Source organism: Sceloporus occidentalis, unplaced genomic scaffold (genome assembly GCF_023333645.1).
Source record: "Sceloporus occidentalis isolate IW3139 unplaced genomic scaffold, rSceOcc1.0.p SCAF_12, whole genome shotgun sequence".
NCBI lineage: Eukaryota > Metazoa > Chordata > Lepidosauria > Squamata > Phrynosomatidae > Sceloporus > Sceloporus occidentalis.
Window position 1 is genome coordinate 3,191,097 of NW_028316992.1, and position 25,711 is coordinate 3,216,807.

The 25,711-nt window shown below is 39.9% G+C and overlaps 1 protein-coding gene across 3 annotated transcripts in view; it reads right to left on the reverse strand.

The window, feature by feature from the left end:
- Window positions 1-7,452: 7,452 nt before the first annotated feature.
- Window positions 7,453-25,711, reverse strand: part of LOC149305207 (CYFIP-related Rac1 interactor A-like) — a 51,397-nt gene continuing 33,138 nt past the window's right edge. For 2 of the 3 annotated variants that reach the window (XM_089478086.1, XM_089478085.1), the window contains 8 exons: window positions 24,864-24,969; window positions 23,307-23,443; window positions 23,110-23,187; window positions 21,475-21,591; window positions 21,092-21,171; window positions 16,580-16,706; window positions 15,681-15,751; window positions 7,453-14,990 (listed from right to left, as the gene is read on the reverse strand). In XM_089478086.1, the coding sequence (XP_089334212.1) occupies window positions 14,927-14,990; window positions 15,681-15,751; window positions 16,580-16,706; window positions 21,092-21,171; window positions 21,475-21,591; window positions 23,110-23,187; window positions 23,307-23,443; window positions 24,864-24,969 (780 nt within the window). In that variant the 3' untranslated portion in view covers window positions 7,453-14,926. Of the gene's footprint in view, window positions 14,991-15,680; window positions 15,752-16,579; window positions 16,707-21,091; window positions 21,172-21,474; window positions 21,592-23,109; window positions 23,188-23,306; window positions 23,444-24,381; window positions 24,626-24,863; window positions 24,970-25,711 lie in introns of those variants that run through there. The other variant, XM_089478087.1, reaches the window with a different exon arrangement.

The following is a 25,711-nucleotide window of genomic DNA, read 5'->3' on the forward strand; positions in this document are numbered from 1 at the left end:
TACAATATATTATCAATGCATCTTTCACGGAGGGAAGTTTTCCATCATGTTTAAAAGAAGCAGTGCTTTGACCACTTCTAAAAAAGGCTTCCCTGGGCCCAGTGGATGTAAATAATTATGAACTGGTATCAAAAGTCCCTTTTATGGACAATGTGATCAAGAGGGTAGTTGCTTCTGAATTCCAGGGAGTCTTGGATGATACAGGTTATCTAGACCCATTTCAAACTGGCTTCAGAGCAGGATACAGAGTTATGACTGCTATGGTCACCTTAGTGGATGCTCTTTGCCTGAGCACTGACAGGCGAGTGTTTTCCTGCTGGTGCTTTTGGACCTCTCAGCAGAATTCGATATGATTGATCATGGTATCTTTCTGGAACACCTGGGGGATTTGGAAATTGGAGGCAATGTGCTTCTGTGGTCCTGGTCCTATCTCTTGGGCAGATTCCAGATGGTGGTGCATGGGGATAGCTGCTCCTCAAAAAAGGAGCTGTTATATGCCATACCAAATGTGCCATTCTATCCCCAGCGCAAGGTCTGGAGGTCTGTCAACCAGTTCTGGATGGGGTTACACTCCTCCAAAAAGAATATGTTGACAGCTTGGGGGTGCTTTTGGATCCATTGATCCAAATGGCAACTCAGATAGCTGTGATGGCAGGAGTGCTTACTGTCAGCTTCAGCTGTTATGCCAGCTGCATCCCTACTTAGAACCAGAGGACCTAAAGATGATAGTGCGCATGCTAGTAACCTCAAGGCTGGACTTCTGCAGTGCACTGTACATTGACCTACCCCTGTACCAAGTTCAGAAACTTAAATTAGTTCAAAACAAAGTAGTTAGATTTGCTACATTTGTTAATCAGAAATGTACTGTAAAACACACTGTACAGATATGCTTTTCATGGGACAGCTTAGTTTTCTACACGGTTCCCCCACCTCATTGCAAATCTCAGGAAACTCAGCTTTGAGCAAGAATTAGCTGGTAGTGTTATTTCCATTGCAACAGCAACTCAACCAGGGTGTGAAATGTCACTTTTAAAAAATAAATTAATTATATGACTCATTATTCTGACTTCTTACTTCTTACTGTTATTGCAGTCTAGTGAAAGAACACACAGCATTACTTATTCTTAATGAGTAGCTGCTACTCTTACTATTGTGCTATTAAAACAATTGGCAAATACAAGAAAATGCTCTCTGGTGCACCCAAGTGACCAGTTCAGGTTCTGCTCTTTGTTGTTTTCTGAGAAAAAACACCCCCCAAAAATCCTTCCTGTCTAGAGTCCTTGGGCTAGAACCCTCTCATATAATCCAACTGGAGATGGGATTTACACCAGGCTGCATTTTATCTGTTTAATTTATACACGTAACATACCCTACATAAAGCAGGATTCGACTTAGAGGAAGGAGATGTGAAAACTGGAAAAAGGGACATCAACTATCTAAGATATACGGAAGTCACCATGCTATTAGTAGAACATAGCAAAGACTTGAAATGGTTATGGAATAAAGTCAAGGAAGAAAATGCAAAGGCAGGGTTACAGTTGAACAGCTGGAGAAATCTAAATGGTGCACAGAGTAGGAGAACTGGCATGCCCTCAGGAGGTGGTTTCTTTTTAGCTGTTCTCAGACAAAGCCCTCAACAACTGGTGCTCGTAAATAATTTCCTCAAGCACTTTTCAGATTGCGAGTGTTAACACTTAAAATATGGCTAGACTCCAAGCTGGGTAAGTCTACTGCATACATGCCCAAGTATAACTTCAGTTGTCTTTGCAACCACTAGGATGAAAGCAAAGTTTCGAAGTAAGCAGCTGCCAATAACCTAGGCCTGGATTTTATTGGTATTCCCAAATGGGAGTAGACCCATTAGAGCAATGAGATTTACCTAAGTATTGATTCAACACTCAGCAGTTGAATCAGTGGGCTCAATTTAGTTAGGACAGCCAGTAGAATTAGTTCCTTTTTTCACAACAGGGACACAATGGAGGTATGTTTAAAAAAGAATGTCATTGGTGGAAACATAGCTGCAGCACTGATATTAAAGATTAACATTTTCTCAATTCACCTAATTTTATAACCTGAAAAACCCACAAAAAATAATTTTCTCAGGGCCTCAACAGACTGGCAAAAAGAGCTGGTCTCAGGGCGGAGTGGGGGTATGGCATCTGCATGTCAGCCACCTGGATGCCACCCCCATGCAGGCATCATCAAGCTGCATCTTCAGCGCAGCACTTACATGTAGTGCTCCGATGAAGTGGTGAAAAAGCACCGCAGCAGCAGCTAGGGCATCCTTTTTGTGCTGCAGAAAGGCCAGCTCAGGTCCATGGCGTGCAATTGCCGCATCCCTGATCCAGCAAGGAAAGAGGCAGCGTCCTGTCATGCCTTAGAGGCCATCTGTACAGCCCCTGAATTACCTTATCAACATTCTCTTCTGAGGGCAATTTTTATGGGCAATTTTTACAGACATTCGCCAAGTTTTGGAAAGATTTTTACAGGGATTTCCCAAGTTTAACTTATCAATGTTAAGTCCTTTTCCCAAATAAAATTATCAAAAGTAACAAAAAACCCACTATGGTTAATGCTAGTAATAAAACTAAGTGAATTTTTAACATTGTAATATATCCACAACAATGAATTACTCTTTCAAAACTATTGTGATGTTTGGGGACAAACTAAAAGGAGGAGGGTGTAGGTTTGTTCTCTGCTGCCTCGGAGGGTAGAACTAGGCCTAAATGTTTTAAGTTACAGGAGCAGATTTAGGCTAAACATTAGAAGGAACATCTGGACATTAAGAAAAATTCAGCAATGGAATCAATTGCCTAGAAAGGTGGTGGGGTCTGAAAATGTAACTTTCAAAGCTCTGGTCCTGGGTAAGCAGTTTATAAGCCTTGCACAAGTTGGATGGGGGCTCTTCCAGCAAGCCAATGGCACAGGATGGTAGGAGTTGCAATCCAACATCAGGAGAGCCACAAGTTGCCTGCTCTTGATGTTGGCAAAGCAGACTTTTTGGGGGAAAGAAAAGGCAAAGTGTGGTTCTAAGCATTTTAATGCTTATCTCTATGGTACAGAATCAAGCATCTGGCTTAGTCTGGATAATACTGCTGCCCTGTGTGTGCTAGTTGGACAAAGACAAGAAATGGCTCAAAGCCATGAGCAGCAGCATTGCTGTGATTTCCAGTCACATGCTGACAGCTGCAAAGACAGGTGAAGAGCATATCTGGTTTGCTAGCCAGCAGCTGATCATACTGGGCAGGAGCCAAATGATTATATATATATATATATATATTAAAAGTCTGTAGTGTGTCACCCTTTTTCTGGGTTCTGTGTGTGCCATTCCTCTTCTAAGAGCAAGTGAGTGAGCGGACAGAATGCCTTTTATTCTCTTTGCATCCCTGCCCACATATTTTTCCAGCAGGGAGATGATCACAGACAGCTGAAACAGCTTGCTTTAAAAGACACTATGTTGGGAGGGGGTTAGATTTATTTTAATTTTTTTGGTTTTGCTTTTTGGCTCAATATTTAGAAATGGTCAGCACCTGACAGTGAGGAATACATCTTTAATGCACCATTCTATTAATGGACCACTGATACTAGGTGCTGTGCAGCCAGGAAGAGGGCATTTGAACAGAATAAATACAGTTTAAGGTTGGAGATGAAACTGGCTTCATTGATCGTTAAGCCTGGAAACCTTTCCAGGTCCTGCTGAAATGGCTGCTTTGGTTTTATCCATTCATCAAGGGGGCTGGCAGATGGTGTCAGCATTTGTGAATTAAGCAGCCTCTTAAGCACAGCCAGACATTAAGGCGGAATATTTCCTGGACTGTCAGGCTTGCTATAAAATTTGTCACCTTCTTTGCCTTTTAGCTGTTAAGTCAGGTTGTGGGGCTTTATGATAAAATCCCTTGAGTTGTGAGCGGAAGCGTAGTGCTACAGGAGAGAGGAATTACTTGCATTAAAGCTAGCTACTGAGCGATACAAACCAGGAGAATCCAATGAGTCTAGCTTGGAAACTACCTTCTGTTTTTATGAGCAGCTTTAAAGGAGGGTTATAACAATTCAGTGAAGATTGCTCTGTCAATGGCCATGACAAGTGAGACCAGCAACATAATGCTGTAGTCAATGTTCACAGAGCTGGGCAACACTGTGTACCTCCTGCTCCTTTTTTTTATAACCCTCCAAATGCCTGCTGTGGAAATTGCTACTAAATGAGTGCATTGCATTCCACTAGCATGAAAGTGCAGATACTGGAGAAGTGGTGTTTTTCTTTCAAAACAAGGTGCATATACAGTCGTTCTACCAACAGGGGAATTCTAGTGTGGGAGTTGCCATTGAGAAGGCTTTCTCTTGTGTCCTCACCCCCTTGAGGATCTTAAGATTTAAGGCAGGTTTGTATTGGCATAGATGGGCTTTCAAGTAGTCTGGACCTATGCCAAACAGGGCTTTACAAGTCATGACCAGCATTTTGAACTGAGCCCAGCATTTGAACTGGTAGCCAGAGGAGCTGTTTCAACAAGGGAGTAATATACCTCTGACCATATGGGCCCGATTTTGGCTTCTTTCTTATGCAGGGATGTAATTCTTTGCTCATTTTATGCTGAAATGAAACATGTAATTTTAGCAGTTTTGTTTCTCCTTGTGAGAAAGCATGCAGTTTTCAACAATTCACAATTAAGGACTTATTTTGTGCAAAATTGTGGAATTTTTGCATACAAAATAGTCTGTGCAGGAAAGATACATGTAAATTTGGTCCAAAGATAAGCTCCAAGCTGCAAATATTCTGATCACTCTCCTCATCAGTGTTTTCTGGAACTTGAAAAACACATTTTCCAGCCTTTTTTTTTTTTTTTTTTTGGGGGGGGGGGTGAGGGTACGTTTTCAAATATTTTTTCTATCACTGCTTGATAGTGCCCACAATCTGAGTGTGCTGTCAAAGGGAGTAATAGTCAGTGGCCATTTGGTGTGTTTGTTGTCAATAGGGCTGGGAATTTACTTCAAGTTTAGTGCAAGCTTTAAATGAGCTATCCTTTAACATCTTTCAGAATATGGTTAAACAACTTGAGTAGCTCCTCTAAATCTGACTAAATGCCAAACTGGATTCACTGCTTCTTTGAGATCAAATCCATCAGCTACCACTGACAATAGTTGTGTGGATCCTTCAAGTTCAGAGGCAATTGGCTTGGAGAGGCAAGATACAATGGAGGTGGCACTTGGCTTTATTATGCCTTGGTTGTGAATTCTTAGTCTTTAGCCTTGACTTCCTGGGGATACCAAGATGTCCATGAAAGTGATCCTGATGACATGTTAGTCTGTTTCAGCAAGGCTCTTCTGTGCCCAGGGTGGGAAACCAAGCTGCAAAAGATGGTATAAGCCAAAACAGCCAGCAATGCCTATTTTGTAAATTGCTATTTTTGGGGTGCAGCTATAAGAACAGTTTCACTTTCTATTAGGGCGATATTAGGCTGGGTGCATAGAAGGGCCTTGAAATCACCTCTTAAACCTGGTCCACTGTAGGGATCCCTGAAGCAACCCTTGCACATATATTCCACTGAACAGGGGCATGGACCAGGAGGTGGACCAGATTTTCACAGAGCATCTTTTTTTGTACCCACACAGGTGTGAGAAATTTGTCTCTCTCTGGACAGTCTTAGATTGCAACTCTCAGCATCTCTCTCAACCAGCTGTGCTGGCTGCATTCTACTCAGGCATTTGAGCAAGGAATAGTGAAAACAACAGGGATCAGGACCAATGGCTGAAGGATGAACATTGTATCCCCACCCAGATACATACACCTTAGTAAGCCACCAGCAGTTCAGTTACTAGCAGTAAGAGGTTTAAGCTCAAACATACAGGTATTTTCTGGTCTCACCCACTTGCTTTTGACTCCTGCTACCACTGGGATGCAGCCTTTGGTGGGTCTACATTAGCCAGAACACTCTATGCTGCCCCTAGAGTATTCTATCTCAAAGTTGCACTGAATCCCTGTTCCCATTACCTGCACATTCTGGAGTGACACCAAATGGATATTTACATAGCATCTTGCTACACTGCCCAGCACCATCGCTGCACGTTGCTCTCTCTGAGGTCAAAAACAAGGCACCCAAGGTGGATGCCTTGTTGTGACCCAGTGGCACTGGGTGGCACAGCAGGATACAGTGGCACAGTAGGTGGCATAGCAGGACAGACTCCCAGCATTGCACCAGAGTGCTCTGGATTTTACTGGAAAATCCAGAGCAAAAGCTAGGTTTTAAAAGCTGGTATATTATTATTATTATTATTATTATTATAATTATTATTATTTGTATTCCGCTTTTTCATAAAGTAATCAAAGCGGATTCCATCAGTATAATTAAAACATCAAACAATTAAAAATTAATGCCAGGGATGGTCCAGATTTGGCATGGAACTCCTCAATGAAGACACTTTGCAACCACATTAGGGCTTTGGACCTGTGCCATTCTGATAGGGTGATGTGAGGGCAGGGGGGGGGGCTGGTTTTAATGGCCCATGTAGACATGCACCTTGACAATTTATCTGAAAGTGAATTTGACCCATTGATCTCCTTGCACAGACAGGGATTTTCTAAATAGGGCAGCCTCCTCTATCCATGGAAACTCTTCAGAAAGTTATGCTCCACACACCCACATGAAAATCTGGGGGTGAGGACTAGCACACTCTCCTTCCTCATGCACTAAAGTCTCCTCTGATTCCTGGTGGCTAAATAGGGTTTTTGTCTCTTTCCTTATTGGAAGAGCTCATTATTTGAACATTCTTTGTGCTTGACAACAACCACGTCCCTGATGCTAGCCGGCAATAACTACATTGAAAAGGGCACCAATAAAGACATTAGCAAAAGAAAGGAAGAAAATACCATTATTTCTACACAGCAGATAATACACGAAATTATTTTCTGATACCACAGCGGCAAGCAATCCAGACGGCTTCTGTGAACTCTCTCTCTCTCTCTGTTCTTCACTTTGTTTCCTAGGTTGTTAGTATTCCCATTTCACAGCCTGATTTTACTGCATTAAAGGGCAAGGGAAGTTTACTGAACAAAGAGACCTTAGAGTCTACAATATCAAACAGTGAGGTGACCTTAAAGAAAAACATATTCCTTTAAGGGAGAAAGTGGAGGAGAAACAAAAGGGGGGGACTAACTCCCAAAACAGAAATATAGTTTCCTTGGAAGCCCTGTTGTTTAACCCACCCATATCTGCTTTTGTGGTAACACATGTTTCATATGAGCCTACATTAAGATGAATTTTAACCTACAAATAACTAGATACAGCTATGCAGTAGGAGGGAATTCCTCCAGGATGATGTCAGGTTTCTTAAGCAGTCAAATTAAAAATAGCACATAAAACCTGACCAGTCATCTTGGCTCTGAATCCAACCAACACATTTGGGAAACATTATCAGGTTTATGGGGGGGAGGGGGGGGATGTATCACAGTAAATCTGCTTCTGTTTATATATCATTTTATTATTCATTTTTGACATATTCCTTTTTTCTCCAACCAGTTCTTCCTCTGCCCTCAGCAAATAAACATTAGCGTTAGTTGAAATGCAAAACAACAGTGTAAGATTTCCCCATGCCCCCAAGGCCCAAAAAATCTACTTTGAAGCATATACAAATTGAAAAGTTACCATTTAGAAGCTCTAGTTCCTACGAACTGAAATGTAAGAAAAGTTTTGAGATCGAGTACTATTTGTCTTTTTAAAAAACCTGAAAGAAACAACACAAGAAAAACATGTTTGATGGGAAACAGATCAGACATATTTAAAATGGCACCAGACACTTTGCATATAGCACATTACGACTGAGAATTCAACCAAAAAATGGTGCTATAGTACATGACAATAAAATACAACAGACCATATTCTTTTCCAGTCCAGTAATATGTTTCTTAAAAATAGAGTATCATAAATTTCAAACCCTAAACTTTAGTACGATGGTTTTAATTGTATCAAGATTAACAACTTGAAGGCAACTGCCACAGTACAGAACGGCTATAATACTGGCCACAACTTATAGGAGATAGGATACAAAATCCTTGTAAGATAGGAGTTTGTTTTTGTAGGCAAATAGCAGAGTAATTTCAGGTGATGAAGTTAACCACTTTCAGCATTCACACTATAATGCCCCATTTGTACAAATTTCCTGACTTCTGAAATCATCTGATCTTGCCAAATGTCAACTTGTTGGCTGGACCTTGGGATACATTTAATGGGTCCAAATTTGCAGGTATGGAAAGGGGGGGACATAGAATACCTCATGGGTATAGAATACCACATTGCAACTTTTCACACATAAAATCCAAACTCAGCTATTAATGGTCAAATATGGATCTTTGTGTAAGAGTGCACATAGGTGAATTCAAGTCAGGCCCAGGCCCTTCTGATGTTGTGCATCAGATGGGTCTATTTGGGCACTCTAAAATCAAGCTTAATAAACATACAAGTGAGGGTAGAACACCAATCCTACTCCTTCTCTTTAAAAATCTCCCTCAGATTTAGAAGGTGACTGTGAAAGAACAAACTTCTATCGATGAAGACTCAACACATATTTTAACCCTTTATCTTTTCTGGGCTTAAAATTGCACCAAGAGCCTCTGTTCATGGACTGAGGGTCCATACCAGCAATGACATGGGATAGAGCTAGTACTCCACTTGGTTTATATTTGTCAACTTTAGAACACTGGAAGAAGGTGAATGTCCTGGTGAAATAGGGCTCTACATGCCTAAGTGTTTCCATGGCTGGCGTCCTGTCGAGACATTATACCAGTGGACCTTGGGGTTAAACCAGTGCTTATACCTTTTGCATGCTTGCGTAAGGAGGTGTTCACTGCATCTTTATGCTAGGAATAGGAAGAATGTTCTAAAATAATTTAAAATCTCTTGAAAAACACATGTTTCCAGTGTTGAGAAACCCCAGTAAGAATCCTGAACTGACAAGAACTTTTGCAGTTCGGGACAAAATCAGCACAAAATTTGCAAAAAAATAATATTCTGCACAAATATATGTCTATCTAGAAATGCTTCCTGTGCAGAAATGACTGTTTTCTGCACAGGAAATTCTGTAATTGAGGACTTGCTCTGTACAAAATTCAGATGTGGGTGATTTGCATAGAAAAACAGCTTTTTCCTCACAGGAAATAGTATTTCTGCATAGAAAATGCTGTGTCCTGTACAGAACATGCTTTCTTTCTGCACAAAACCACATGCAAATTTTGTGCAGAATTCATCCCAAATTGCGAATAGGTTTTCTCATAGTAGGAAGAAAATAGCCTAAATTATTCACTGCTTCCTTCAAAAAGAAACTTTATGAAGAATTACACCTCTTCTTTATGGAAGTTGTACCACGTTTGCCTGCAGTACATTGTATTGGCTTAAAGACTGTCCTGGCACGTGGGCACAGCTCTGCTGCTGCCCTATGAACTGAATAGCCAGTGGGACATTTCTATTGTGGCAGGGCCTTATGCAAAAAGTTGATTTGTGCTGGCTGATGGATCCATCACTGACCATCAGCATCACTTGGGTCAACCTCTGCTCCTTGCGGATTGCTTGCTTGCCTTTTCCAAGAATGTGATCAGAGCAAAGAGGGGGGAAATGGAGAAACAACTTGGCTTTATTTCTCCTGGGCAGTGTTCCAGTTTGGCCCAGTAGGAGACAGCAAGCAAAAGTGGAGTGGCAACATTGGCTAAATGGCAGCTGAGCCAAGGAGACACTTGGCCAAACTCTCACACTCCTAAAGATGGAATGAAGTGGGCATGCTTCCAAAGAATTATTATTATTATTATTATTTATATCTCGCCTCTCCCACCCGGGTTCTAGAGTATGCAACTGTTACCCTATGGGGTAAGCATTAATCCTAATGATCAGACCGACATGATTACATTTCTATTCTAATGTGGTGTCTTAACCAAATATCAAACATTAAATACCCAATCTGGAGATGATACAACATTCACCGAGTTGGAATTGGCCTGAAAGTCATTCAGATTACTCCAAAGCCATGTACCTGCTTGAAATCCCAGGAATAAACTATTGGTCAATAGTCTTTTGATTAGATTTAAAACCAACTGTGCTTTGAGTATCAATGTCAATTTTATCTACACTTTATATTAATTTGACCCAGATCAGATAGCATGTACTTGCATTATTTCAGACTCCTGATTCCCATTGCAAATTCTGCCTTTGCCTCCAGCTTTTTACCCAAGTGCTAAAGCCAAACTTTTGTGCCAAAGCTTCCACTCACAGTAGAGGTTCCTTTCCCTCCTCCCCCATGCAGGCCCCAAAATCTGCTTTAGAGGGTCCTGCTATTCTGTACAGAAAATTTTGAGCATGTATATGGGTTATGGGTGGATATTTGATGAGCACACAAGGATTCAATTGTTAATATATTTGCATGGAAAAGGTAATGCAAAAGGCCCAATGTGCATTATGATCATTTCTGAGCACCAGCTGGAAAAAAAAAAAAAACAAGAGTCTATTTTTTGAAGTTATATTTGCCTTACCTGTTATTTTTATGCTGTGTTTTATCTGATTTAAATGGCCTTACTTTGTTCTTTTATAGTATTGTGAATTACTACAAACAGCAGCCCAGAAATTTTGAAACTTACAATGGCACATTTCCAGTTAGATCTCCATGGCTAGGCCCTTTGGGAATAATAATACGATATTACACTTTTCACCTCATTTCATTTGTATTTTGTCTGTCAAACTGCATATATCTGTTCACAATGATATATTGTATCTACCCAAATAATAAATATAATTTAAAAAATTCTTTCCATAAACCTCAAACAAACATTTCTTATAGCGCACTGACAGGTATGCAGCTTGCCACTATCACAAAATAGCTTTTAGAACTTTTTATTATATAGAAGACAAGAAAAGTTGCTTCTTCTGACCTTTATTAGCATTGTTAAAACATTAATTCCAAGTACAGCTAAATCGTGAGTACTCAGCCATGTAAATCTATCACATCGCCAGCATATGTACAGAGTTGGTGTAGCCTTTCTATTTTCTTGTAGCACAGAAACAGGTTGCTTAATGTGTGTAGAGATAAGCAGTGGATCTGCAGTAACTATTTTTCCTTCCACTGCTCCCTACTCCCCTAATAAACTCCTAGCATCCTTTCTCTCGCATCAAGCCATTTTGCCATGTTAGCAACAGAATATAGAACTAGTGATACCACAGAAATACTCCTATATGCAGCACTCTAAAAACTGGGAGTGTGCTTTTAAATTCCCATATTACAACTCCCAGACTCCCTCAGTCAGCATGATCAGTCAGAGATACTTGGGGTATCTCCAAGGAGGTAATTTTTAGAATATCAGGGAATAGAGGACAAGAGATGTCAATTCAGTAATCAGTTTGCTGATTATTTTATCTCTCTTTTCCCTTTGAATGAGGTCAGGTCACACAGTGGAGGAACAGTGTGTTGCAGTTCTTCATTCTTTGTTAGTGGGCACACTCTCTCACCGTTATTGGAATCTACCTTTATATAAACCATCAATCATGATGCCCTAGTTCCTCTGAACATCCAGGGTTTATTCACTGGGTCTCAAGAACAGCCAAGGCCTTTGTGTTAATCTGCAATCAAAGGTAGGCTAGATCACATCACATCATGTACTGGCAGTTGTTAATATTTCAGAACAGAGGCTGGTTCAAATCAGAACAGACCCCAGAAATTAAAGGAGAGATATACAACTAGAAAGCTACCACTGCCCTAAGCAATTTGTACTAAGGCCTGAAAGGTTGAAACCCAAATAACTTCCTCCAAACCAACATCACTATGACTAATCTGAAATATTTAGCTTTTGGATTTGTAGTGAGACACTGTAGTTTCCAGCCTAGACAATCTTACCTGTCTACATTGTCAGAGTCCCAAGTTTCCACCTACTCACATAAAGACATGTCAGCCAGCCTGCACAAACCTGACTAATTCAGAATAACAACAAAGTAATAATTTGGCAAACTACATAATTTAAATATATAAATACCATATGCCATACACAAAAGCTAGCATACTTAAAAAAAACCTGTATAAGCTACCTTCATCACAACTGCTGCAGAGCACTCTGAAGATATATTCAAAAGTGAAAATGGCAAAAAAGTGCTCTTTGACTGGGGACTCCAGTCTGTAATACAACAAACACAGCTGAGTGCAGACACTTTGCTATCTGGAAATGCGACATTTGGAAATGAAACATAAAGCTCATGTTCCACACAGTGGCCAACTGATGAACACAGCAATAAATGGAATTGATTGACATTCCTGTAAGCACATCATAATGGAATCATTTTTCCCCATCATCTTATCCTTTATTAACCTGAAGTAAGCACCTGCAATGTCAGTGTGGTAGAACAGCATACAAGTGCTGTGTAATGTACACCCTTTAAGTCTGTGCTGTGCAAAATGTTTGTCTTGATGCTAAGTTGCATCTGTTTTCTGAACCTAAGAAAAGCAGTGGATTTGTTACCAACAGTAACAACTGTATTCTCATGTCATTATAGCTGGATGGCATCAAACTTCCAAGAAAATGGCATGTGTTGGCAATATCAACACATTTCAAAGCTATCTGATATTCCGAAACAATAAACATTTTAGGACTTATGGAGCATAACCTTTTAAATACATTTTAAGAGTATTTATTTCTAGATGTTTCTCTCCACTATGTGGAGAGGTAGTATGTGCGAGATAACATGCCCTTTTCAGCAACACGTCTCTACATGCCCGTGGCAGAAACCAGAAGCCTTTTCACACTACAGTATTATAGCACTATTATTCCACTTTAACTGCCATGGTTCTATCCTATAGATTCCTGGGATCTGTAGTCTGTTGAGTCACTAGAAGACCCTGTTGGAGAATTCTAAATGACTTTTCCTAAACTACCAATCCCAGGATTTCACAGGATGAAACTATGGCAGTGTAGTGTGAATAGACCCTGGGTTGTTTAATCAGGAATTTATGCACTGGCTTCCTAATATTAAAACTATACAATACTGAAAATAACTTAGATTAGTATGTTCTCTTTAGGATGTTGTTGCCAAGAAAGGAAACCATTAATTTTCAGAGCAGCTTCCCAATACCCAGGTGTTCATGCAAGAAAGGGGAAGATTATATCATAGGAGTGGAAGCATTAAAAACAAGAGTAATGTTGATACAGTCAATTCTCTCCCTCTTCCCAAGATCACATGGCATCCAGATCTTTGGAAATGTCTCTACCCAACTATTACACCACAAATATAATCAAGATTTGACCCACAGGAACTAAAAAACAGAGAACAGCTTATTGTTTATTTTGTAATTTTCTAACATCCTGTCATGTGGCTCAACAGAAACTCTGTAAGGACAACTGAAAACATTAAAATATACAAAACAATTAAAAGGAGTTACTGAGTTTAAATGGCTTGCAGTGAGCCTCAAATGATGTGAAGCTTCTGCTAAATAAATCTTTCACAAATGGCGCCAAAAATAATTGGTTCTTCGGGAAGTTTCGTCCTTGTGATTCCCAAACGACTTCACAGGGATTTATAGATAGGATGGGCTAGGAGGCCTATGCTGATTCTAAGCCTGCATCCACAGATTTCCACAGCAAGGGAACATGTGAACACCAAGTCTGGTACACTGTCTGGTTAATAAATATGAGTGGCATCACCCGTCACATGCAGAGATCTCTGAGCAGTGAAGAAAAGCATAAAGAGAAAAGCAAGAAATCTCATATAGAACAAAGCCAATCTCAGTGCAATTTATAATGAGAGCATACAAAACCAGGTAAAGATATATACAACAGTGCTGCCCACCTCTCGTTGGACTTCTGAGCATTCCCACATATTGGCCTGATTCAGATGTTTGTTATGTTTTGCCCTAAGCTGAGATATATATGAGCTTTGTTCTCCAGTATTTTGTCTGTGCACTCTTTTCCTCCAACAGTTTGAAGTTATTTTAAGATCTAGGCTTGATTCAATTCTGGTAATGAGAAGTTTCCCAATCTGGATGAAACAGCCATGGTGAACTGCTGAACTGCAGCATGCTGAGGAGGAGGACTGAATGGCACAATTATAGAATGTGTGGGCACAAGGCTTTTGCATATCTTGGCTCAATAAGCCAAGAGATATACATCTGAACCAGACCAATATTTCTTTGTATCAATAATTCATATTACACTTACTTGCCAAAAGGCACTCTGCAGACATATGACTACAGAAGGCTTAGTTTGTTTGTTGTTTGTTTAAAAAAAATTAGATGTACATATGCAGGCCCCTTTGCAGAACTTTAACACCTTACAATATCTGTGTATTAGTGTCAAAGGGACTAATGTACTCAGTATCCATTGTGTGATACACTCAATGGCTACAGATTTAGTTGAGGGCAGAGTGATCAAGTCCTGTCAGACTGTACAAGATTCTATACACCACGGTCATTATAAGCCAGAGCTTGAAAACATTTACCTTCTTGGACTACAAATGTCAGAATCCCCAATATCTCCATTGGCCATCTAATTGAAGGGTTCCAGGAGTTATAGGCCACAAAGGTATGCTTCCAAGCTCTATGGCATGCCCATTTGTGGAACTGCTCAGAAACCACAACAAAGAACTTCTGCATACTTCCACAAAAACAAACAAACAAATCCCAACCAACCAACAACAAGAAAGCAAGGCACATAGACCATGTTGTTATTCATATATTCAAATTAAAGGTACCTTTTAAAACGGTTGAAAATCAAGACTAGCCATATAAAGAAGTTGCTGTGGCTACAGTCAGTCAGTCATGTTATTGATACAAAGTCCACATATTACAGCAACAGGAAGAAACCAGTTGTTCTATTGTGTAAACTACGCATATGTATTAACACCACACACTATTAAATTATGTAAACAAACATGTTCTCTAAATAATACAAAAGTCCATTTGTCAAAGGAGGGCGCTACTGAAGCATAGCTCGAACTTGTTTTGAAGTAGATTCATCGTTCAGATGTTTCGTGGTGAACCTAGAAGTTACAAAAAGGGATAGTTAAAACTCTTATCATGTGAATTTGAACCACAATCATTTTCACGCTTCATTCACTGTGGGGATAAAGGCTGCTGCCACATCTTGCTGCTTTGCAAGATACTGCAAGCACATCTCCTTTCTCCACATCTTGTGTGCTGGTCCAGCCTCCATCTACTTCCTCCACCACTTCCTACCCCTTTCTCTTCTTCACCCCCATAATTATGCCATACCTTTTTCCTTGGTGAACTTGGATTACCCCATTTTCCTCAATTCCCATTCTGATACTTAAAAATCTATGGCCCTGTGCAGACCTTAGAAAAATTACCCTTTTCGATTTCATCTCCCAGAATCTCCCAGCCAGCATGGCCAGCAGTCATGCTGTCTGTCTGCAGAATTCTGGGAATATAGCTCTCCCCAAAATTATGTCTCCAAGCTATAGTTCTGCAAACCCACTTACACATCTCAACCAGTATGCAGCCCCATTCTGTTCTAGTACTCATCCCATATTACAGCATCCCACCACCTTGGCCTCCTGCAGCAGGAAAGATTTCCAGTTACACTGACAACAAACAGGAGAGCTTCTCCAAATTGCATTCCGTCAATTTTAATTTTATTACTCTGTGGGTGGTGCCACACACATTATGAATATAAAACAACCAGGCTAGGAAAAATTAAGAAAAAAACCTACCTGAGTGCGTTCAAGAGTCCTTCAACAGTGTCTGGTGGCTCTTCCCTTAAAACCTTTATGCAACCCTTCATCTGAGGAAAAACATATTCAAGAATAAATCCTACTAATTCATTTTTTAAAAAGGGTGGGTAAGAATCCCATGTGTAATTATCTAGTCAGAATGTGAATGAAACATAGACTGATTCTACTTGCAGACAGCCATGAGATCACATAGCTCTCTTTTGTTCTTCACACAATTTATTCTGTTTCTAGGCTGCCCTGTAACAACTAATCTCTGGGTGGTATTCATAGGTCATTGTAAGCTCCTCTTCCTGTCATTTTCAGTTTTGAGTCAATTCAAAATATGGTCTTCACTCTGGGAGAAGATTTCACAGGGCTCTCTCAAAATTCTATGACAAGTACATCCAGGGGGAACTCAGAATAGTTGGGAAGCACAGACTAAGGACTGCACTGACTGAGTGACATTAAAGACAGATGATCAGGTCTCCCACCTATTCTTCAAATAAAAGGAGAAGACATGTAGTTAACTCTTTTCTCAATATCCTCACCTACCAATTCCCTTTCAATGTTATGTTCCCCCACTGTAGCCAGGTTATGAAATGAGAAAAGAACTCAGTTTGGAAAAGCATTTGCAGCAGAAAACAGGTATACAGAAGAGTGAATGTGTGCTTGCAGACCCCCAGTGCCTGCCAACCAACCCCCCCCCACACACACACATACACACACACCATCTCAGCAAATGTGGATTTGTTAATATGCATGTATGCATTTGCCAAGGTTACTCTGCTGTTTTTTCTAAGCCTAGAAAACAGCTCATGACTAACACATCCACTGTCCTCTTGACAATACCCATGAATTTTTGCTGAGAACCAGAAAACTCTGGTCTACATTATTCTTACATCTATCTTGGAGGCCTTGCAAAAAGCTCCCACAGGATGAACGTGGTCATACAGAATGATGACGCCAACCATGACTCTCATGCAGAACATAAGGCTTTCTTCACTGGTGAACCTACTTCTGTATTCTCTGGAAAAAAAATGAAGGGGGAGCGGGATCAATCACAGCTTTTATTGTGCCTTGATTTCCTCTTTCAAATTAAACAATTTCACTTTCAAATTAGCAAAGGGGTTTAATTCATGATAAAATAAAAGTTCAATGACAATGACAATGACCTCAAAGAAACTGGCACCTCAACTATTCCTGGAAAATCAAACAAATTTGTAAAAAAGGGGAAATGAAAAGCAACTCACAAAGATGAGAGAGATTTATATGTCTAATAGGATTTACATATTAGTAAGCATGGTAGTTAGGCTGTTATGCAGTGAATCCTGGATCGATCCTACTCAACCCCCTTATGCAAGCGTTTGCTGGTTTGAGGGAGAATTGTAACTGGGGTTCTGCTTCAGCCTGTTGCACCAGAAATCACTCACTAGACAAGGTGGAAATGCCAGCCAGCTGCTTCTTAATTCTAAGCAACTCGGGAACAGACTCCTGCTGATCACAGTGGCTGATTTTCAGTAAATAGTGACTGGGGGAATTGGTCTGATATTCACTGCATAGCACCCTAACTATGGTGCTTATGCATCACCAAATCCTACATAGGATTTTGCCTCATATTAACATACCTTGATATGCTGGGGTTTCTTCTGTAGCACTTAAGAATGTAATATCTAGCATGAAAAATTAACATCCTATAGGTAGCAGGAGGCAGTAGAGATAGAGTTCAGACCCAAATTTGAAAGAGAGGCAAACCATGCTTAGGATGTATATATATACTCTCTGTAGACCTGATTCAAGATTAGTGGCCATGCTCCTTCCTTACACAAATGAATTTTCCTCTACTATGGTTCCTGTACTCTACTAGATTCTCTACTATGATTCCCCGCTTAGCCATTAAGCCCACTGGGTGACTTTAGGGCCGGGGGGGCCGCAAGCAGCCCGCCAAGGATTTTGGGTGTGGAAAGACTTCAAGGCTCCTCCAATGTTTGGCCTTCTCCTGAGGAGAAAGCCAGGCAGCAGAGGAGAAGGACAAGCAAATCTTGCTGAGCAAGGCTCCTCCACCATCTGGCTTTCTCCTGAGGAGGAGGCCAGGTGGCGGAGGAGGAGGAAGACAGGCAAATACTTGCCCTACAAGGCTCCTCCACTGCTAGGCTTTCTCCTGAGAAGGCCGAGTGGAAGATGAGGATGGGTGAACACTCACAATGCTCCTCCGCCGCTCAGCTTTTTCTTGAGGAAAGGGCCAGGCAGAGGAAGAGGGGGACAGAATTAATATGAAAATATTAGCTAATATTTATTAATAGTTAATTTAAACCTATCTGCTGCCTGAAGAACTTAATTTATTTTAATATTGGCCCTTTCATACTGCCAAGTTGTGCAGGTCTGCCTTAGGCAAATCATATGCTCTCAGGCTCAGGGGCAGGCAATGGCAAACCTCCTCTGAACAAATCTTCCCAAGAAAACCGCATGATAGGTTTGCCTTACAGTCGCCATGTTGGAAATGGCTTGAAGGCACACTACACACACACACACACACACACACACACACACAATGGCTTCACGGTATATTTTACAACAGGGGCAAAGTGTGGACCTCAGGCCACATGCATTTTCTGGGACTCATTTTGTGGCTCCTGGAGGCTCCCAGAACTCCTAGAATGCTTTTAAAAATAGAATGTAGCCAAAGAAGCTTAAAAACACTGCCACAAAAAAGTGATAAGTTTGGGTCTCCTTCCTCCCATGGCCACTCCAAAACTCAAAATAAATGTGAAACTTGGTCATATTTTTGGCAGATCCCAGAACAAGAAGTGAAGTACTGGGAGTGACTACATGGCCCTCAGGAGAGCTGGGGGTGTGTGTTAATGGATTCTCTGCAGTTTCCTTCTCTTGTTCTGAAATCAAACAAGTATTAGAAATGCACCATAAATCTCCAATGTTCTCTCTTTTCAGAAAAACAAAAAACCCAAAGCCAGCCTCTGTAATTTCTCATTACCGAGCTGAACAAGCAGCATTAGGAAATTTTAATATTCAATATTTAAAGTTGCCTCAGGATCTTTTCTGCAGTTTTTGCCACAAAACTGTTATTTTAGGCTACTTTACAGGAACGCTGATTTTTAGAGATTCGTAACATGGATTAGAGATTCGTAACATGGATGTATGGATGGATGTCTTAAAGTTTCAAACAGCAGGCAATGGTGATAATGTTTCAAATAATAAATAAACAAAAAGTTAGGAAAAGATGAAGTGCAAATGTTTGCACTGTCTATAAACAATCATGTCAGCATGGGTGATGAGCACAAGGTTCATTAGGTCTCCCTGACAATCTCCAAACATCAAAGCTTGTAAAAATATACAATGGGCTAGAAGGGTAAGTCATATGGAAAGTGACCTGTTTTAAAGAACTCTGACCCATCCCTTTCTGTCCTGCTGTATCTCCCCCCGCCCCACTTTAAATATTTGTACTTTAAAGATATATTGATAGCAGGGCTAACATAATTAACTTAAGCATTAATCTCTTATCCAGTATGTCCTTTGTCGACATAGAGAAAAAAGATCTTTATAAATATTTTTGCCTCTGCTTGGAAAAACCTCAGTCAAAGAGTCTTTTGAAAATATGACAATAAGCATACAAGAACCATTAAAGTAATATTAAACATGGGAGATGACTTGGATTAGGCACTGTGTTTTTAAAATAGGATTACCAGATTGAAAACTGAAGAGGGCTCCTGTCCCTTTAATGGCTGTGCAACACAAGGAATTTCAGCAGGTGTTACTTGTCACACAACCAGATAAAAAATAAAACTTTATTTATATACTGCCTCTCTGTTCTTGACAATGAAAAGAAAACAGGAGCCCTCTCCAACTTTTATTCTGGCAATCCCAATTTAAATCACAAAGTACAGTTCAGCCCATCCTCAATTTATGCTCATTCACACAAAATAGAACTGAATCCCGCATTCTATAATGCACTGGGCCTATAAACATGCCCAGTTATTACAGGAAATGGAAGGCCCTTGTATACCTCCAGCAACCAAGTATGGTGAGTTGCCATGTGCAGCAGTGAGGAGGCAAAGTTTTGGGGAATCCGGTCACATCTGGTGATGAAAGACAAAAACTTTCTATTCCCTTTCTCACAGAGATGGCTGTAAAAATGTGTCTTTTGTTGCACCGGAAAAATCGACAAAAGACACGCTTTTACAATTGTCTCCCTCGGGAAGACAATGGAAGTGCTAAAACAACACGTGGAAAGGCGTGAAGAAAGTCACTACTCTCTTGCACTATTTCAGCCTTCTTTTGTCATGGAATAATGCTCAAAATAAGTTTCTAGTCTTCTTAAATTATTCTTTGCTGCTTTGCATTGTAAATGGTTTTAAATTTTAAAATGTGATTTAAACTGTACATTACCCTGGAATCCTATGATATAGCCAAGATATAAATATTTTAATAAATGAAAGAAACAAAATAAAAATAAAGAAGTTTCAAAACATGGAAGCTTTATTTTGGCCTGTCTGTATGGGGCTATTATTCTGTATTGCATACTCCCTTACTTATACTTTGTACCTGAAGCAATTATATAGTTGCCATTTGTTTATTTGCCTTGAAATAATTATACAGATGTCATTTGACTGTATATAATCTTAGAAGTTGTTATATATTCTTATACATTACTTTGCCTTAAGGCTTTTGTTGTTTTTTATTCCCCATGTTTCTCGTGGTATTACTCGCTTCCCTATTAATACTTTTTTGAATCTCTGTTCAGAGTTTTCTCCTTCAAGTTCTATACATAGAGGTACACAGGGAAATTTGGGGTGGGGTATGGGCTAGTGTCCCTCATCGTCTTTTATATCTCATCCCTCTTTCAGGTCCACTTGTATTCCAGATTAACAGATGCAGAAAAGAGATGCAGTGTGGTATCATACTGAAGACTTCCCCACATATGTCTTGCACCCATTAAGTAATGGAGTGGACTAGGAACAGTATGGTGTGATGGAAGGCTATACATAGAATTTCCCTAGATAATGGCACTATAAATAAATACTAGAAGCAGCAGCAGCAGGAGGTAAACACTTTGTCTGTATGCATGCCCACTAAGTTTCTTTAACACCAGTGTATTTGTTCACACATATTTTGTATGTTTTTCGAAGCATGAGGAAAACCTCCAAAATTGTTTAACTACAGCTGATAGGGAGATGAAAGCGAACAGTCAAGTCTACAATGCTTCTTTCATACTCTCTGAAATAATCTGCCTGTTTTACTGACTTTTTCTACCCTTAGAGAGAAGCTGTTCCCAAAGGTTATAAATGAACTACTACAAACCTTTAGTAAATTCAGATTTCTTTGAGGCATTACATCAAAGTAAATACATAAATAAATAAAATGAAAACATATGTGACCATTGCTCATAAACAACTTACGGTGTTTCCAGCATGACTTTACATACACTGGCCATTGTACTCAGACAGTCAGTTGTATTCTCGATTGGCAGAGTTTTGTTCTAGGAAGATTAAAAACAAACCAAGAGAAATAATAATCCCAGTCATTCTATCATTTACTACAATTTGTTTCTATTTTTAAAAAAAATTAAAAAGGAAATATTAAAAATTTCCTGATTGGCAACAGAATAAGTTACTGCAAGTGATTTTAATAACATATGTTACTGTTTTATCGCTGTTTCATCACTAGACTTTATTGTATTTTTGTTCTTAACACTGTAATATCGTAAACCATTTTGAAGAAAGTGGTACAAAACTGTTTTAACTGAGCGAATGAAAAATAAATAAATAAAAGCACCACTGACTTCTGCAACGAAACGTGTTGTGGCATTGCTCAGAGTTTTCAGCACTGGTGTAGCTTCTGCATAAAACAGGGACATTCTATTAGCCATCTCGTTGTTCACTTCACTCTCAATGTCGAGCTGATAAGAAAAACAAAGAAATTCTATTTTAAAAAGAAAGAAAAGAAAAGAAAAAAGAAAGAAAGAAAATAATTCTACTCCAGTGGCTGCCAGAATAGATTATTGGTCAGTTGACCAAGTGACCAGTCCATCATTTTGCTCCCAAGACACCTGGAAGCTGCCTAGCCAATCACAAGGGTGAGGCTTCAGGACGTTTCAGGGGCATGGTGTTTACATGCTGCATGCTGCCAGTGTCTTGTGGCCAGGCCGCTTAAAGCAGCTTTTTACTAGCTCAAATAGGACCAGATCTTTACCGCTCCTATTTGGGCCGGCTCCAGCGAAGATTGTGGTCACGGTGTGTGGCTGCCATGGCTCAGGAGCGAATGGCTCCGGAGTGGCCCCAATCAGCCCTTTTTGGGCACTATGTTTTGCCCCCCTTTTCTTATTGAATAATTTGAGCAATTTTCTTCCTGATTTGAGAAATATATTTATTTATATCCCATCTTTCTCTCAGCATGGGATTTTAGGAAGTCTTTCAAAACCACACAGTTTTTGAAGCCTATTAACAATGTGGGGTGGCAGAAGTCACAGCCAGATCGCCCTCACATCCAGTATTTACAGTGTTGGACTTACTTTGCCTAAAATTCACACGTTTGTTTGAAAATTTTCTGTACAAGATGTTCTCTCTAGGAATCTCTAAGTTCACTAGTGAAAGTCTATGGTCAATTTCTGGCAGAAATGGCCATAGAGTCACAGTGGAGGACCTAGAAATTACTGGAGAAGTGTTCTCTCATGTTAAAAAAAAACACAGCATCTGCAATTTTTATTTATATTCATGGTTTTTCCACTATCACGGGGCACAGTTGCCAAAATCCAAAAACCAAATCCATGTGTATGCAAGTACAGATATTCCAAAATCCAAAAATAAATAAATAAAATAAAATCAAAAATCCAAAGCACTTCTGGTCCCAAGCATTTCTGATAAGGGATACTTAGCATGTATTCAGACCAAACAAGACACCAAAAAATCCTGTATTTTGTGGTGTGAGATCTTCATACAGAACTGTGTGCACTATGTAATTTATGGATATGGGCAATATGTTAATTTTAAAGAAACACATGAAATCTATATTTGCATTTGGTTTTGGGGTTGAATACCAACTTGTTAATAACTACTTCCTAATTGTCAATCCCATATGTCATGAATTTTGACTGACCCTTTTTGTTGTGAAAACCTGGCAACACTACTGCTTATACTAGGCCCAAGACAGTTCCATATTCAGCTATGTACATCGATACTAATACTAACATAGAATCAAGACTTTCTTCCCCTTTCTGTTACAGTTCTCTATAGGGTCAAAAAGCTGTTCCAGAGCATCCCTCAGACCTCTAGAATATGTGGCACATTAAAGGAGGGTAGAGGAGTCACCAATTTTGGCAGAAGCAGTGGAGTATAGCACAGTTAGACCACAGGATCCTGGCCACAGTCTCCCAGTACAGTATGGTCTCCCAAATTCCCAAGAGGAAGAGTTTACTTACATGCATGTTGTTTATTCTGTTGCGGCTCAGTGTCCTCCGATAATAGCTGAAGTCATTTTGAATTGCTGGGTTTCTCATCTTAATAGAAGAGAACAAGTGAAAAAGAAAACAAGAGGGGAATCAGTCTCCAGAGCTTTTAAATCAATAAGGCAATAAGATATTTCTGTCTTAGTTGATTACCTCTTCCTATTACCAACCTTGAGTTCATCAAAGCGGAGAGTGAAATGTAAGATCTCTGCAAACTGCTTTGCTAAGGCCTGTTCTCTCTCTAAGTGCTGAGTTGGTGTATAGGGAGGACAAGTCAAAGATTCCAGTAAGCTCTGCAGTGCTTTCTCTGGGGGAAAACAATGCGTACACAGAGAGACAAACATGTAACTTTATTTCTATTTCAAAAGTAGAGCCCTTCAAATTATAGCACATGAACTTCTATATGCCTCTGTTTGGTACAACTGTGTCAGCTAATAAAATAATTTTTAAAGAATTACGGATTGTCTGACTTTTTACTTAACTGATTAAAGGTGCAAAGACAGTTTACCTCTGTAAAAACTACAGAGGATATTCAAGGAGGGAGGCAAATTATCCAAAGTATGAATAACTTATAATTTAATAAACAAAGCTATGATATTGTTACAGTCTTTATAAGACATATCTACAATGGCTGCTTAATCTGAGGGCAGTCCGGAGCATTATGACTCAGATTGCCTCCAGACCAACCACGCTAGCAACCACACACATTGCCATCACTTCTGCTGCAAGTCACATCTGCTGGGGTAGGATGGGGTGACCAGACATGGGACCAACAAGGAGGGAATCGCTCTACCTCCTCCTTGTTGATCACATGGGCACCCTATTCTGATCTCAGAATGGTCAGGCTCTCACAGGGAGCTGCTTGTCCAGCAATGCAGTAGTGGCAGTTGCTCCAAAGAGGATCTAACCCCTTCCCTGCATTGCTCAGTGCAGGGTAAGGGAAATGGGACATATTTACTGTCAGGCTAACAGAACCTATCCAACTAGCAGCCAATCCAGGTGTCCAGGCAGCCAAAAGAACCGGAGGCACTCCTAAGTTTCTTGGAAACTCTGGAATAAACTGTGGGTTCTCTTAAAACTGGATTTATGTCTTAAAACAGACGTGGCTGTATGTCATCTGGAGAGACTGCACTGGGACCAGGATGAGTCCTGTGTATATCTTTAGAGCAGACAAGCCCTTAGAAAGAAACACCTCCTCTTCCACATACACTTTTATAATATACACTTTCATGGAATATAACTTACTTTATCATATGGAACTGATGTGACTGATTCAGTGAAACCTATGTCATAAATGAATTAGTTTTAAGATGCCACAAAATTCTTGTTTGCTGTTGTTGTAATAAACTAAAGCGGCTTCCTTTCTGGAAATTTTATGCAATATTTTCAAGACTTTCCTTTTTGGTGGCCTCTTTCCAGTCCTCTAAACCCATGTATTAAAGAGGCATCATTTTCTTGCTTACAGATGGCTAGCAATACAATACTATTCCTAAGGGTATTAAAAGAGATTTTTTAAAGATTAGCAGTAAGCCACTAGACAAAAAACAGGAGAACGCACAAATGCACTTATCTAAGCAACAACAACAGCAGCCAAAACACCATTGAGGAGCATATATTTCAAAAGAAAGAAAACAGAATGCCACTGCCCAAGTAGTGGAGCAGAGGATAATCTAACTGAACATTCAGAAGCTACTACATTCCTTTGATGCTAACAGGTAGCTTCTTACCTAGTCGAAGAGAAAATTCATAGAACCTCTTCAACCTCACAACCAGAGGACACACTGAATTCCAGGCTCTTTCCTGAAGTTGGATATCATTTGGATTTTGTATTGCCTGGAAAAGAACCACAGTGAAAATTTAATCCAGTTTATTTACTTTATAAGGGTGGGTATGCATTGCTCAGATAGATAGCATCTGAGAAATATCAAATACATAAGAGTGCACAGAACAGCCAAAGAGTAAGTTAGCAAATACACAAATTTGTGTATGCCTGAAAGAAATGTCTCAAATTCATTTATGATGGGATGGGTAAACTGCAACCCTAATTTTATACATTTTTTAACTCAACATCACCCCACCCCCACTAAATGATCTATCCCTCCCTTTTCAACCTATAGGGAAATAGACAGAAAGGAAGATATCAAAAAAGAGATAGTCCTACTTGATCATTGGCTTTGGACCAATCCACCACTAACAGGTGCCTCCTGAAATTACTTTTGAAGGCATATGAATCACCCCAAATGTATTAGAAGAAGGATTCTAACTATTCCAGTAGATCTGTTTTTCTTTGGTCCAAAACATACTGCAGAAATAATCCAGTTTGAGACTGCTTTAACTGCACTGGCTCAGTGCTAGGTAATCTGGCAAATATAGTTTATTGTGGCACCAGAGCTCCCTGAGAAAGAAAGCTAAATGTCTCACAAAACTACAGTTCCCAGAATTCCCAAGCATTGAGCCAGGGCAGCTAAAGCGGTCTCAAGCTGGAATATTTCTGCAGTACATTTTGTTACCCTTGTCCTTCCCACTTTAAGCTTACAGGGCAAACTCTTATTATGTGTTTTTCCCCCTTGCATAT